A 16,521-nucleotide genomic window follows, 5' to 3' on the forward strand; every position below is an offset into this window, starting at 1 on the left:
ATAACCCGATGATTTTTCTAGCATAACCTGGTAATTTTTTCCAACATAGGGTTCTATCCCCTAGCTGATGCCAGCATAACCTGGTAATCTTTTTCAACATAGGATCCCACTCCCTAGCTTTGCCAGCATAACCTGGTAATCTTTTCCGGCATAGGGTCCCATTCCTTAGTTGATGCCAGCATAACCTGGTAATCTTTCCAACTTAGGGCCTCCAATCCCCAGTTGATTTTATTTTAGATATAGGGTCTCCACTCCCTTATCTCTTTTTTCCAAGGATACACAATCCCGATTTTATTGCTTTCAATAAAGAAGTAATTTAGATTTTTGTTACAATAACTCAAGAAATTTTCCTAGTGAAAATCGAGACAAATTTCGTTTATTTGTTTGTTTTGGTTCCTGAACAGGTTTTTACCTTAAGGCACAAGTTTCGAGGAGACTAAAAGAAGAAGTCTCGATTCAAATAAAAGAAAAGAAAAACAAGGAAAAGAAGTGAGCTCTAAGCGTAGAAGCGGAGAAAAGATGCAGACTGCTCAAGATATGATTGAAGTCACAAACTTTGCATGTCCCACCTTGATCCAAAAAGCCGAAGAAGAATGAACCAGTGGTTGCAGCTAACGAGCATCAAGATTCAGATCAGAGTCTGCAGGAAGAACCAGCCAAGACTCAAGATCAAGCTTTAGAAGGTTTAAGGATAGGAATCTTGTAACTCGTAGTTGATAGGCTTAGCTAGTTTAGCTTTTTATTTTTTATTTTGGGGTAATAAGGAGCTCAGCAAGTAGAAACAACAACAACAACAGTGAAATCAAAGTTTCTTGGTAGTCTCAGCTACCAAACTTCTAGAACTATACTAACCTGGTTCCTTTAAAGCCAAGGATATGTAGGCAACCTCCAAAGCAAGGTTTGGTCAAACTTTTTCAAAAATGCTTCCAAATGGAGTTTCACACGGGCGAAAATTGCTCGTAGTTGCTCTCTTTATCTTTGCCCGAAAACTCTTCATGTTTCCGAGCAAAGAGGGGCAGCTGTGAGCACCTAATTTTTGCCCTACATAAAAATAACTCCTAAAAATAGACCAAAAATAATTTAATTTGATTTTTAGGAGTTTTTATTTAATTAGTTTCATTTCATGCATGTTTAATGTTATTAAAATCATAGAAAATTATAAAATTTTTCACGTTTTAATTTCATACCATCGTAGGTTCAATTTGTACGTAGGAATTAATTTTATTAAGCAAAAAATCACAAAAGATAGTCATGTTTACATATTTAGATTTTAGCCTTTAAAATTAGCATTTTTTCTTTAGTTTTAAGGTAATTACTCCCTCCGTTCTAATTTATGTGAACCTGTTTGATTGGGCACGGAGTTTAAGAAAAAATGAAGACTTTTGAAATTTGTGGTCCTAAACAAATAAAAAATGGCCCAGAGTATTTGTGTGGTTATAAAAGCTTCTTATTAATGGTAGAAATGTAAGTTTAAGCTAAATTAATACCAAATTTAGAAATGAGTCATTCTTTTTGGAATGGACAAAAAAGGAAATAAGTTCACATAAACTGGAACAGAGGGAGTAGTTATTTTAATATTATAAATAGATAAAGAATTTTAACTTCTACAAAAATAGATTGATTTATGATTTTAATTAATTAAAGAAAAGAAAAAAAGGAAAAAAAAACAAAGAAAAAGAAAATAAGAAGAATATATTTTGGTCTTGTTTGTTTTAAAATACTTGGCCTGAGCCAATTCCTAAAAAGGGCCCAATTTTCCTCTTTCTTTCCCAATCCAATATCATACCCAATACCCTCCTGGCCCAAACTCTATTTTTATTAAAAAGCAAGACCTAGACCTAAGGGACATCAAATGAAAAAAAGGAAAAAGCTCCATTCTTCACAAAAATAATAGAGAACGGCGCATCTCACAGAAGGCTTCTTCTCCATTTTCACGCTCGCTCAACCCATTTCTGCTTTCATATTCTTCCCCATCTCTTGCACACACATGAAAAAATACACACGCACATAGGCATTCAACGGCAAACGAAAAAAAAAAAGAAAGAAAAATTCGAAATTCTGGTTTTAAAAGAGCTCGAAATTCTGGTTTTAAAAGAGGTGATTTAGCCTCAAGTCACTGTTCAATGAAGCTGTCTACAGTTGGCTTTGTGGTGCTGAAGCTCCAACCAGTTGTGGTCCTCGCATTTGTTTGGATCCTCTTTTCATTTCTAGAATTAATCCTTACACATAGCGATTGCCTATTGTTCCGGAAGATGGAGGAATAAATCGAACAAGAAAGGTCTTTTCTATTCCTCTTATCATTTACTAAATCTGCTTATGTATATTAGATGAAGAAGTATCTTATATTTCTTTCATTTGTGCTAGAAAAATTCATAATTCAACTAAAGGCAAAAAAAGTATTTTTTTCTCTTGGCATGTTTGTATGCATGTTGTTCAATAAACTGAAAAAAAGTTATCTCTTTGAAATATGCATATGCATTTATTTTTAGCTAGGATAAGTAAAAAATAAAAAGTGAGAAAAGACCTCTATTTCATGCAAATCCCGGATCTAATTTGTAAAGAAAATGAGCACAACCAATACTATTAATATGATGAGGACGTAATATTATATGAGTTTCAAAAATAGACCTACAGTTTCTGAATGCATCTAAATAGCAATTTTGTACAAAATCATCCACCCCCTTTTATGTGTCCATTTACAGAAGTCAATATGTGCAATACTTGATGTTAAGTTTCTAGTGTGTTTCCAAGGCAATTGGACTTAACGAATGACCTCTCAAAGTTCAATTGGATCCCATTTCGTAGTAGTATGTGATCTATGAAAGTCCAAATTGGATGCTCAACCTTTTGAACCCAATAACTTTGTAGTTTAGTTGCAAAGCTTTTCTAGATTAATTAATGAGGTTTTCATTTGATTATATAACAATTTATCAATCTGCCAACCTTTAGGTGTTTTGGTTACAAATGATTACATAAACTCTTTGGACCTCCGCAATGTACCTCAAGCTTTAGTTGGTTAAACAAATTATGAACATGCGCTACTTGCTTAAGGTGCGATTAGTAATAACTTATCGTGACTATAGGTATGGTTCTCGTGGTATGATCACGATACCTAATCCCCAAAATCGAGTGTGCATTTCATGTGACCCGATCATAATAACTTTGAACAATAATAAAATAAACATGTCGAGAACCGCGAGTGCATTTCATGTAACATGGTTTGCGGTGTGTCCCGAAATGGCAAGTGTACGATAATCATAACTTGTTCAAGAAATAATTTCATAAATCCTAAAAAGTGGTTATAAAGTTAAAAATGCACACACTAAGTTTAAAACATGTAATTAATCAGATAATTAGGCCAATTATTGATAGTTAAAGCGACCGTGCTCGAACCACGGAACCCGGGAATGCCTAACACCTTCTCCCGGGTTAACAAAATTCCTTACCTAGTTTTCTGGTTTTGCAGACTTTTAAATAAAGTCAATTTTCCTCGATTTGGGATTTTTAAAATAAACCGGTGACTTGGAACACAAAAATAATTATCCCAAGTGGCGAATCTGAAATTAAATAAAAAATATTCCCATATCGAATTATGTCACTTTAATTGGAAAAACTCCCTTATACCTCCTCTCGGGTGATAAAAAGGAGGTGTGACAAACGGTATTAACCATATGATCGAATAAACAACGGCCCAAACCACAATACCTCTCAGGCGATCGAAGAAGTGACCAAGGTTCAGGTTTTCAGGGGCTCATGAGCAAGAACGGGTTCGGTAAGCACATTTACCCCACCGAAGCCCCCGATTATCAGAATACAATTTCAGCATAGATGCATCAGGGATCGTCTCGACTATTGGGAGAATCAAATATACTAAGCGGCCCGGCCAATACAGACCGACCCCTACCAAAGAAACCCGAACTTGATATGCAAGTATCATGGCATACATGGGCACAGAACGGAGGACTGCACACAGCTAAGGGATGGAGTGGCTAGGTTATCAATGAGGGCCACCTTCGAGAATTCCTAAGTGATCGGGCTAAGAATCACTTCAAGGAGATGGATGTAGGCAGAAAGAGTGAACCAGAAGAACCCCAACATGTCATTCACATGATCATCGGCAGAGTCGACGTCCCGTAGGGACCAATATTCAAACACACCAAAGTATCCATCATAAGGGAAAAGCGACTCGGGATTACTTGCCAGAGGACACCCTGACATTCAGCGAGGAAGACATCGAGGCTTTATCTTAACTTCACAACGATGCACTGGTAATTTCTACCCTTTTAAATAAAGTTCAAGTTAAATGTGTTCTCGTGGATCCAAGTAGTTTGGCGAATATAATCAGGTCCAGGGTCGTGGAGCAGCTCAGGTTGCTCGATCGAATCATACCGGCGTCTCGGGTCTTGAATGGCTTTAACATGGCAAGTGAAATGACGAAGGGAGAAATCATCCTCCCAGTCAACGTGGCCAGAACCATAAAAGACACCAAATTTCATGTCATCGAAGGTGACATGAGATACAATGCTTTGCTCGGAAGGCCATGGATCCATAGCAAGAGGGCGGTACCATCGACCCTCCACCAAATGATAAAGTTCCCAATGAAGGATGGCGTGAAAACAGTATATGGAGAGCAACTTATGGCCAAGGAAATGTTTGCAGTGTACGACTTAGTATCGATGTCGATTCCATCCACATCGGAGAAGTCAAAGGATGAACAGGTGACCAAATAGCAATCACAGATTGTGCCATCGGTTGAGCCCGAGGGACAAATGTCCAATGAACAGGTGGCCGAGAGCGAAGAATAAGATTTCCTCACCCCTCAAACTTTCGTTGCCCCCGATGAATCAGATGCAACGAAATCCATGATTAAAGAACTCGAACAGGTCATATTGATCGAGCATCTTCCGGAACAAAAGGTATACCTGGGGACGGGGTTAATCCCCGAACTTAGGAAAAAACTCATTCAATTTATCATCGATAATATTGATTGCTTTGCTTGGTCCTATTTAGATATGACATGAATTCCACTGGAGATTACTACCCATCGACTAAGTGTCGATCCTAGGTTTAAACCGGTGAAGCAGAAGAGGAGACCTCAATCTGAGGTAAAACATGCATTCGTCAAGGAATATGTAACCAAACTTCTCAAAATAGGATCCATTAGGGAAGTAAAATATCCCAAATGGCTAGCTAACATAGTGGTAGTCCCTAAAAAGGGGAATAAACATAGAACGTGTGTAGATTACAAAAACCTGAATAAAGCATGCCCTAAAGATTCTTTCCCATTGCCCAACATCGATCGTTTGATCGATGCTACGACTGGCCATGAGATTCTTACCTTTCTCGATGCCTACTCCGGGTATAATCAGATTCAAATGAACCAGAGGATCGGGAAAAGACTTCGTTCATCACGAAGTTTGGTACATACTGCTATAATGTAATGCCCTTCGGGCTAAAGAACGTAGGGGCCACATATCAATGTTTAGTTAATAGGATGTTTGAGCATCAAATAGGCAAATCCATGGAAGTTTATATTGATGATATGCTAGTTAAATCCCTGCACGCAGAGGACTATTTGACCCATTTACAGGTAACATTTGACATCCTTAGAAAGTATAACATGAAGCTCAACCCCGAGAAATGCACTTTTAGAGTCGGCTTGGGCAAGTTCTTGGGCTTCATGGTATCGAATAGGGGCATAGAAATCAATCCCGATAAAATCAAATCCATTGAAGAAATCACTATGGTGAACAACGTAAAAGTCGTGCAGTGGCTGATCGGACGGATTGCTGCCCTGGGTCGATTCATCTCGAGTTCATCAGATCGGAGCCATCATTTCTTCTCCCTACTTAAAAAGAAGAACAACTTCGCATGGACCCCAGAGTGCCAGCAAGCCCTAGAAGAATTAAAACGGTATCTCTCGAGCCCTCCTTTGCTCCATATTCTGAAGGAGGGTAAAACACTCTAATTGTATTTATCTGTGTCAGAGTTAGCGGTAAGTGGAGTGTTGTTCGAGAAGAGCAAGGTACGCAATTTCCTGTTTATTATGTGAGTCGGACCCTAGGGGGTGCTGAAACTAGGTATCCACATTTGGAAAAATTAGCTCTTGCATTAGCAAGCGCATCTAGGAAATTAAAACCATATTTTCAATGCCATCCTATATGTGTACTAACTACATATCCACTTCGAAATATCTTGCATAAGCTCGAATTATCGGGTAGATTGGCCAAGTGGGCCATCGAACTTGGAGGATATGATATCAAATATCAACCTCGGATGGACATCAAGTCTCAAATTTTAGCAGACTTCATGGCCGACTTCGCTCATGCCCTCGTACCCGAAGTAGAAAAGGAACTCTTGCTAAAAACGAATACATCGGTGGGGGTTTGGACCCTCTTCATGGATGGTGCCTTGAATGTGAAAGGGTCCGGGCTCGGCATCATTTTGAAATCACCTATCGGCAGTGTTATTAGGCAATCTATTAAAACTTCTAAATTAACTAACAATGAGGCCGAGTATGAAGCCATGATCGCAGGTCTTGAACTAGCCAAGGGCCTTGGAGCAGAGGTCATCGAGGCAAAATGTGATTCCCTTTTGGTGGTAAACCATGTAAACAAAAGCTTCGAGGTTTGAGACGATCGAATGCAGAGGTAATTGGACAAACTTCAAATAACGTTGCACCGCTTCAAAGAATGAACACTGGATCATGTACCTCGAGAACAGAACAGCGAGGCTGATGCACTAGCAAACTTGGGATCGTCAGTTGAAGAAGATGATATCGTCCCGGGGGCTGTCATCCAGTTGTGAAAGTCAGTGATCGAAAAAGGCCATGCAGAAATTAACTCGAAACGCTTAATATGGGATTGGAGGAACAAATACATCGATTATTTAAAGCATGGGAAGGTCCCCTCGGACCCAAAGGAGTCAAGAACACTCCGAGCCAAAGCGGCTTGATTTTCCCTTGATGAAAATGGAACATTATACAGAAGTACCTTCGATGGACCACTGGCAGTGTTCTTGGGACCCATGATACAGATTATGTACTCTGGGAAATACATGAAGGCTCCTGTGGGAACCATTCTGGTGTAGACTCTCTGGTTCGTAAGGTGATCAGAGCAGGATATTATTAGGATAGCATGGAAAATGATACCAAGGAGTTCGTTCGGAAGTGGGATAAATGCCAGAGATTTGCACCAATAATTCATCAACCCGGTGAACAACTTCACTCGGTCCTATCCCCATGGCCATTCATGAAATAGGGGATGCACATCGTCGGCCCCCTACCAACGGCGCCAGGTAAAACTAGATTCATTTTTTTTATGACTGACTATTTCTCAAAATGGGTTGAAGCACATGCCTTCGAGAAGGTAAGATAAAAAGAAGTCATCAATTTCATATGGGAACACATCATATGCCAATTCGGGATACCCGCCAAAATAACATGTGACAATAGAAAATAGTTCATCGGCAGCAAAGTGACAAAATTCCTCGAGGAACATAAAATCAAAAGGATCCTATCGGCACCTTACCACCTGAGTGCAAATGGGCAGGCCGAGTCCACCAACAAAACCATTATTCAAAACTTGAAGAAAAGGCTAGATGATGAAAAGGGGAAATAGAGAGGTGTTGCCTGAGGTATTATAGGCATACCGAACAACATCGATGTCAAGTACGGGGGAGACCCCTTTTTCTTTGGTATATGGATCCGAAGCTTTAATCCCAGTAGAAGTTGGGGAGTCCTAGCGTAAGGTTTTAGCATGCCACCGAAGACTCAAATAACGAAGCAATGACCACTTCTCTCGAGCTACTAGATGAAAAATGTGAGGCTGCATTAATATGAATGGCTGCGCAAAAACAAAGAATCGAAAGGTATTACAACAGAAGGACAAAACTTCGATATTTCAAAGTCAGGGACTTAGTACTGAGGAAAGTCTCTCTTAACACTCAAGACTCAAACAAAGGGAAGCTAGGTCCCAATTGGGAAGGACCGTACCGTGTCCTCGGAGTCATAGGGAAAGGATCCTACAAACTCAGTACAATAGAAGGCGAGCAACTACCAAATAATTGGAATATATCAATGCTCAAGCGATATTACTGCTAAGCTCGAAGACCTTGGGTATGAAAGCATTCGTTGCACTCTTTTTCCCTTAGATCGGGTTTTATCCCAAATGGGTTTTACCGGCAAGGTTTTTAATGAGGCAATACCTATATTCTACGCAAGGGTCACTCAACGAGTATTCAAGGCTTCTTTTCAATCAATCTTGAATACTGGGGGGCATCACCCTCGGAGGTTATAGCTCCAGAAAAGACATTTCGCGCCTAATAGGGCCTCGACATGAGAACTTTGTAATGGGCCAAACGGTCAAATGAACCGTGTCCATATAGAATAATTGAGCCCCAATGGCAAAGCGTGTACGCATGTATTAACTATTTAAAGAAGCATTTTGGTTATATCAAAAAACACTTTGTATCTCATACAAGCTCTATACTTACAATCCTACGGGAAGTGGTTCAAGGGCCAAAACACCCCGAAATACCCGGGGACTGTCATTAACAGTCAATATATCGAAGTCATCAAAAAATCAGACTTATAAGACCTCAAAGAGGCATTATAAGACCTTAAAGAGTCACCCCTCTCGAAACGAATGCCAAGGACAACTCACTCAAGGACTAACTTTTCGAACAAGTTCAGAAGGTTATCAGGAAACGAGTCCAAGTGACAAACCCGAAGGCTACGACCATACTAAAGACTACGGTCGCACAAAGGCTATGCCCAAAATAACGTGATTCGGAGATGTCCGATTTTCGCTATAAAACTAAAGGCCTTCAAACATTGAAAAATCGGTTAAATCAGGCTAGCCCCGGCAAAAGCAAAATATAAGGGGCCTTGAAAAATTCGGCCCTTGAAAAATCTAAGGGCTTCAATAAATCAGCCCCCGAACAATCCAAGGGCTTCGATAACACTAGCCTTCGGAAAACCCTTAAGAGGGATTCAATCATGTCCACGCAAACAAAACAACTAATAAGGTTCCGATACATCGAGCCTTCAAAAAACCCAATAGGTACAAAAAACATGCTAAGGCATAACTAAAATTTTATTAAGTATTTTAGCCGAAGTGAGGGAAAACTATATAGCCATTTTTACAGGCCGAAACGGCCCAATTTAAAGAGCCTAAGGGCCAACCTAAAAGAGTATAAGGGCCAACCTAAAAGAGCGTAAGGGCCAACCTAAAAGAGCCTAAGGGCCAACCTAAAATAGCCTAAGAGCTAACCTAAAGAGCATAAGGGCCAATTCTAAAAAGAGAGAGCCTAAGGGCCGATATAAAAGAGCCTATGGGCCAGTTTGAAAAAAAATATAGGGTCAAAGACCTATGGGAGTCTAAGACCCCAATCTCGTTTAATCCGGACCCAAAGGCCCCGAGCTCGCATTAATTTGACTTTATGTTTGGCTCGGGGATCATCTTAAACCCTAAGGGATATAATCCCGAGCAATAAAAGCCTAAGAGCTTATTGCGAGTCTAAACCAATACTCGAACTTAACAGGTGAATCATAGAAATTTTTTATGAACGGAGACAAAATAAATAGTCAGCACAAATCAAGAACAGAGCAAAAAGTTACTTTATATTCATCCGGGAAATTTACAAAGCATGTTACAACGAAGGACTCTTATATAAAAATAGAAACCTAATATATTTTCGGGGCCACGTCCCCGGGAGTGCCGCCTTCATCTCCGATAGCTTTATCTTCTGGAGTCTCTTCCCCTTCGGGAGCATCCTCTCCACTTTCCTTGTCCCTGAAACCACTCACCACGTTCTCATCATTAGAGAAGACAAGAAACCTAGCATCAGTTTCCCATGCCTGTGCCTCGGCTATCTCCTTGGCAAGGTCGAACCCTCGAGCACGGACTTCCTCGAGAGTCTCCCTCTAGGATTGACACTTAGCCAATTCATTTCTTCGTTTTGCCCAGTTGGAGGCCGCCCTTAACTCAGCTTGAATGGACATAACTTCTCTCTTGTATATAGCAATGGATTTATCAGCCAAAGCTTTCGTCTTCTCGGCTTCAGCCTTGGCTTGTGCAGTTTCAGCCTTAGCATATGCAGCTTCACTCCGGGCTTTAGCAAGCTCGGCCCCTAGCCCCTTGAGTTCCCTGGGTTGAGCCAAGCCTTTCACTTCAGCACCACGGAGCTGAGCTTCAGCCGAGGTCAGTTGAGCCTTAACGACTTCCTTTTCAACGGCAAGTTGATCCACGTTCTCCTTCCACTGGAGGCAATCAACCCAAACTTGATTCACCTCGTCCCGGAGCTACCCAATCATATCCAACTTTTGCTGTAGCTGAGATATCGAAGTATTAGCTTCCAAAGTAGGGCCAAGAATGCCTAACTTTGTTAAAATCAAAGTTACCTGCTCATCCAGCTCGGACTCGCTTTTTTGAGCTTTGGCCAAAGCAATTCGGAGATCCTTAAGCTCCTCTTCCTTCTAACTACAAAGGAGCCTCTAGGACTTCTCTTCACCCGAGACTCTCTTTAGCTTGACCTCACATTGTCTCAGTTCATCCTTGAACTTTGCAACAACCTATACGTGAAATAATGATGCGTCAGTAGAAGAGGAAGACAAAGGGAGAAGAACTTGCAATAGATAGGGCATGTCTTTACCCGAGAAAAGAGACGCTGGGCATCTTCAAAAATGGAGGATGCATTATTGAAATCATCGGCAGCCTCAACTCCAGTGTAGCAACTCTGGAAAGGATCGTCCCCGATGACCTTACTTGGATCGGTCATATGCAAACTGTCGGTTTCCTCGATTGCCTCCCTAGAATAAGTTGGCAATAAAAGGGAACGACCTGTTGTTTGGCCCCGAGCTCTTCGCTCGGGGCATTCTCATTAACCTTGGGGCCCTCAGCATTTACCCCCTCAAGCATAGTTGTTGAAGACGGAGGGACGATCTCAACCTCCGGAGACATGGGGGCCTTACCCGCCTCTTCTCTTCCGGCATCCACACCACAAGGTGGATTTTCTAGTTCGGAAGGCTTGACGGTCTCGACTGGCCTCCCAGTCTGAGTCACCAGAACTGGTTCTTCCTCATTATCCTCCTCACCACCTAGGGAGTCATGGGCTGAGTCTGCGCCCGTTTGAGCAAATCTTTTCTGCAGCCTTCGAATGGAGGTTTTCTTGTCTTGGGGGTCTTCGGGATTCGAGACCCTCTTTCTTTTATTATCCTTCTCGAGCTTTGAATTTGAAGGCTTCGTTGTTTCCCCGGGCGGGTCCGGTCTCATCTCGGAAGCATCTCCAAGGCCATGGTTCTTGGCCTCCCATTTGCCCTTTGCCAAATCACACCACTTATGCTTGTCATAAGAGGATGTGGCAGCTAGTTTCCTAACCCAATCCTCAAGGTCAGGCACCGCCAAGGGCGCCCTAGCATTGGCTGCCAAAAAAAAGATGAGTAAGCTATGAAAAATGAAAAAAACAAGAATAAATACAAAGGAAAATGCGGACTCCACTTACGGTTAAACTTCCACCTCTCCGGGAATGACATTTTTCCCTCGGGGATGATGTCCGAAGTCCTTACTCTAATATCGACTCATCCAACCTCGATCTTTGGTTTCATCAATACTAGCGAAGAAGGACTTCGTGGTTCGACGCTGCATCTTGATAAGCTCTCGGAATAACTAGGGTCGATACAACCGAACTAGGTGGCTGAGGGTGAATTCGAAACCCTTGGCCTTCTCAGAGAAGTACCGCAACATGATAATGATACGACAGAACGAAGGGTGGATTTGGCCAAAGGTGACTTCGTATGTCTTGCAAAAGTTGATCACCACTGGATCGAGGGGGCCCAATGTGAAGGGGTAAGTGTAAACACTCAAAAGCCCCTCCTTGTGGGTAGTTATGCTTTCGTCAGGCTTCAGGATCTGAATCTTGACATAGTCCCCCCATCGACGATCCCTCATAATATCCTTGATGAGCTGCTCCATTATTAGGCTAATGTATCGGGGTACGTGCTCATATCGGCCTTCGACATTGGGAGGATTCTCGATACTAAAGTCCTTCTTGATAATGCAATCACTAGGAGTGATCTCTTCAAGTGTCGGCGGCGCCACCGGTTTGGCCAGCCGGGAGGCAGAGGATGATGATGATGTATCCTTTTTAGGGACCGTCTTGGAAGTTTTGGCCATGGTTGTAAGGTAAGGAATGCAGGTGAACAGGGATGCAGTGTTTCCGGCTAGAGCTTGGTATTTAACGGCATTTAAAGAGGCGGAGGAGATAGGTGATTGAAGAAAGAGATGAGGATTGGTAGAGATTGAAGAAATGTAAATTTATTTACTAAAGGAAGATGCCCCATATTTATAAAGGGGCAACCACGGTTCGAAGGCGTTAGTGGCCAACCAGCATTGACGTGCATTTAATATTTTTGGGGAAGTGGGCCGATGGGACGTTTCGGTCACTTCGAACGTTGGTTTCACAAGGATGATGTCATCACTAGAGGCGCGATGAAATCGAGGTCAAAATCGTTTCATATCATTCCATTCTAAGAAACGCGAGGACTATCTGTATGCAATCAAAATCGAGGAGCATGATATTTTGAAGTCTTAAAACGGGCTACAGGTCCGAGCCCGGGAGACTCGAAGTGGATATCGGATCCGACTAAGGGATACCCTCCTCGAGGAAGCTAATCGAAGGCCTGACACGATTTATATCGAGGGCATCACAACCTCGAAGTCAATCAAGAAAGAGCGGAAATTTCTTAAGAACACGTGGACTAGGGGATTAATTAAAGGATAAAGTTTGTACGAAATGTTACAGATCCGTACTAGGCCGTTATACACCTGTATCAATAAAATCCTTTACTTTTATGAGGAATGTACTATATTGGGGTTTTCCCTTCCTATATAAAGGGGATCCCAATAATTTTGTAAGGCATCAAATCTTTCACTACAATAGAACATTGTTATTCTTTTCTTGTTTAACGTGCTCAACAATTATTCTTCAGCTTTATTGCCTTTACTTTATTGTTCATACTTTGTTGGTCTTAGCTGACCTCGAGGTCCCTGGATAGACGAGCTCGAGGCCCCTACTGTTTCGACAACATTGATTTGGTTCATTATTCCTTCTTACTTAAGCTCAATATTACCTATTTAATTACTAGTATTATAATATATCACGTATTTTTTAAACCTCAAATTATCTTTTAACTATTAAACCCATTTTTCGAGGTAAACAAACATTTGCATCTTTTATATATTTTGGATATAATTAAGATCATGTAGGTGCAGCACTTCCTACTATAACTCGGGCTGAACTGAAATTTGATCTAAGATCAAAATTATTTGGACTCAGCGGTTTTAGAAAACGCCTAATTTGCCAAATCGAGATTAACTCGAGTTAATTTAGTGAATTATCTTGGCAATACTATTATTCTCATAAACATAGACAGCTTTAGATAAGTTCTGTCCATGAGAAATGTTATGATGGCAATGCTTATTGCTTAATTTTCTCATGAGGGTAATTATGACAAATCTAAGATTCAGATAACATAGGAATTAATAGGCAGCTAATCAAGGATGCATACCTGTTAGTGCATCCATGAACGACCAAGTTCTTCTATGCGAAGCTGAGGGAACTGCACGACAAACAAGTTCAGCATTAATGTAATCACATCGGAACAATTGTCAAACATACGACTCTGCACCCACTTACTTAAAATTCTAAATGTGCCTATAAATTTCATATTGTTGCTTACCTGAATCGCAATTGGAAGTAGAATTCCAGCTACCACACATGCACAAAGTACTGCTAAAGTCATTGACATCATAGCCACAAGATCCACCAGTTGCCTCACAAGCTTTACAAAAGGTCTCATTTCCTTGAACCGAATACTTCACCCTTATCCCATAAGACCATTCATCAGGGCCAGCCAGTCTCAAAGGTGCTAAATTATAAGCACTGCTGTACCCTTGACAACCAAGCCTGGTCAAATTTACATCCTTGATTGCTTCATATGCAATTGCACAGCATTTGGGCGGGCCTGATCCATATACCGAGCCCGCCCGTTGCGGCCCAATTAGGCTCCATACTGGACAACCATAGTAGTCATCACAGCCCATCCCAGCAACATTCCTGCAGGGCAAGTGCTTTCCAGAGAAACCTTGGAAGAGTGGTGATTCTGCCTTGCAATGTAGCAGCATGAACACGTTGTCCGTCATGGGGCTCAAGTACGGCTCTCGCCACCGCTCGACGACAAATCCATTGCCCCGTTTGCCGAGCATGATCGACGTGCACGTCGACATGTGAGGTTCGTCTAAGGTGAGGGAACGGTATGCATAATCAATGTCCAAAACACGGTACGAGCCTGAACTAATGTGAAGCATTAGCACATTATTGATGCAATATAAGAGGTCTCGGTAGCCCTGGTGGCCGCAGCCCGGTTGAAGTGCAAAAGGGTAATCGACGGTCAAGTTTCCGCAGTATGATCGGCAGCCATGTGCATGGCCATAGCTATGAGCTTTAGGGACTAAAAATTGAAAGACAAAAGAAACAAAAGCTATGAGTAGATAAGCCATGGATCAGAAGAAAGAGATATGCGGGAAAACTTTTGTTATGACAGGAAAAGAGTGACTCTGTATAGGATGGTACTAGTACTAAATTTGTTTGTAAATCTTGATTGATACTTTGCTTTGAGTGCATGATACTGAGGGGGGTGTGACACTTTGTTGGAATGCTTTGTTTGGAGAATCTGAGGTGAATTCCAAATGGGGTTTTCTACTTTTCCTCTCTCTTTTTGGAAGACCGTCATGGTTTCTTAAAGAATATTTGGCTGATTTTGTGAGCTTTACGTTTGTTTATTCACTGCTTTCTGCTCAACTTATATATACTATAGTTTCTCATGTCCTTTCGCCTCACGTACCACATGATTCTACTCCTGTTTTCTCCAAATTACTCGCCATGTCCCAAAATAAAATAGTTGGAATTGCAGCATGAATGATAGACGTCTTAATTTATGTGAATGTAAAAATTGATTCTTTATCTTTCTTAATAATTTATTTTAAGTGGAATGCAGAGGGATGAACATAGGCATTTTTGAAATTTTTGAGTAGCGTTAAATTGTACATTCTGCATCTTTTGTGTATGCATTTGATTAAGTTGACAAAAAACCAGTGCCTTTTAAAATAAACTCATTCGCGTCCCACCTCTTCCTGTGTGCAGGGGCGGATTCACGTATAGTGTTTCACGATCGTGTACGTGCCACTTGTTTGACCAAAAAGTATAAAACTTTTCGTTAAACTAATTAAATAAGAGGATAGAGGGTAAATCCTACTTAAAGATAATAACTTTAAATCTAAAATAGGTTTATGCAGATAATGTGGGGCCACGTTAAACTGGATATAATGCAATACCCATTAAATGTTACGGTTGTTAATGGAATGAGAATAATGATAGGCAATAAATACAATAAATAACACTAAACGTAAATAAATGGGAAGATTCACCCAATATTGAATGAGGTGGATGATTCCTCCTTCTGACAATGATGAGTGACAAGAAACTTATAAGAATATTGAAGACTTTCTCGGATCTGGTGAAAATGATACGGAATAATCCAAAAAGACCAATCTATTTAGAAATGTGTTCTATGTATTTATCTCGAGAGCTTGCTTTTCAAAAGAGTTCTTATCATATAGAATCTTACATGACTTTTGCCTTATCTCTCCTACTATTTATATGGAATATTCCCAAAGAACACTAAAAGGTACAAACAAAGGGAATATTCAATAGAATATTCCCTTTGAAGGTTGTAAAGCTATACTAGCCGTTCCTTCTATCCATGTTGCTCGACCTCGGCCTTGACGAACCACTCAGCAGCTTGTTCTGTTAACCAATGATCAACCTCGTCCAAACCGCCCATATTGATTTGCAGGTCACTTATGACAATTGTCTCTGCGTATCGAATTTCTCTAGTTCGATTTTGACCTATACAATTAGTCCCTCCACTTATCAAGGTCGTCTTTTGGTTAACCTCAATGAGCGGACTTCATTAGTCGTAGTCTTAGAAATTCGGATGGGGGGATTGAGTGGTGATGATCGCGGCTGAGATGGTGATGTGGAGTTTCGAGGCCACACTTAATGATGTGGGTTCGCCGTGACGTCACAGCCTCACGCGTCATCATTACGCATCTTCCCGATGCGTTGCATCTCTTCCCGTGTCCCTATCATTTCGATCCCTGTGCATTTGACGGTTAACTATCTCGATCTGAGCTCCAGTGTTTCTCTATAAATAAAGGGGGAAACCCTTTTGAGCGAACCTTTACATTTTCCTATCTTTGAGCCTGCATCTTTGCCTCTCTTCTTCTTCTTCTTTCTGTATTCCTACTCCAGTTGCTTCTATCTTTCGCATTCTTACTCCCCTTTCTAGTTCGAGTGATTCCTGTTGTTTCTGCCTCTTTTGAGTTCGTATCTTCTGTATTTTCAATTAACTAAAAATGGTGGATACACCCCTTGTCTTTGATGAGGTTCCTGAACCAGCTC

General features: G+C 41.1%; 1 protein-coding gene across 2 annotated transcripts in view; it reads right to left on the reverse strand.

Annotated features, from left to right (window-relative positions):
* Window positions 1-14,773, reverse strand: part of LOC107813065 (uncharacterized) — a 40,926-nt gene extending 26,153 nt beyond the window's left edge. For both annotated transcript variants that reach the window (XM_016638271.2, XM_016638272.2), the window contains exons 1-2: window positions 13,739-14,773; window positions 13,568-13,618 (exon numbers count right to left, since the gene is read on the reverse strand). In XM_016638271.2, coding sequence (XP_016493757.2) covers window positions 13,568-13,618; window positions 13,739-14,558 — 871 coding nt within the window. In that variant the 5' untranslated portion in view covers window positions 14,559-14,773. The remainder of the gene's footprint in view (window positions 1-13,567; window positions 13,619-13,738) is intronic.
* Between the last annotated feature and the right edge of the window lie 1,748 nt (window positions 14,774-16,521).

Source organism: Nicotiana tabacum, chromosome 20 (assembly GCF_000715075.1).
Source record: "Nicotiana tabacum cultivar K326 chromosome 20, ASM71507v2, whole genome shotgun sequence".
Classification (NCBI taxonomy): domain Eukaryota; kingdom Viridiplantae; phylum Streptophyta; class Magnoliopsida; order Solanales; family Solanaceae; genus Nicotiana; species Nicotiana tabacum.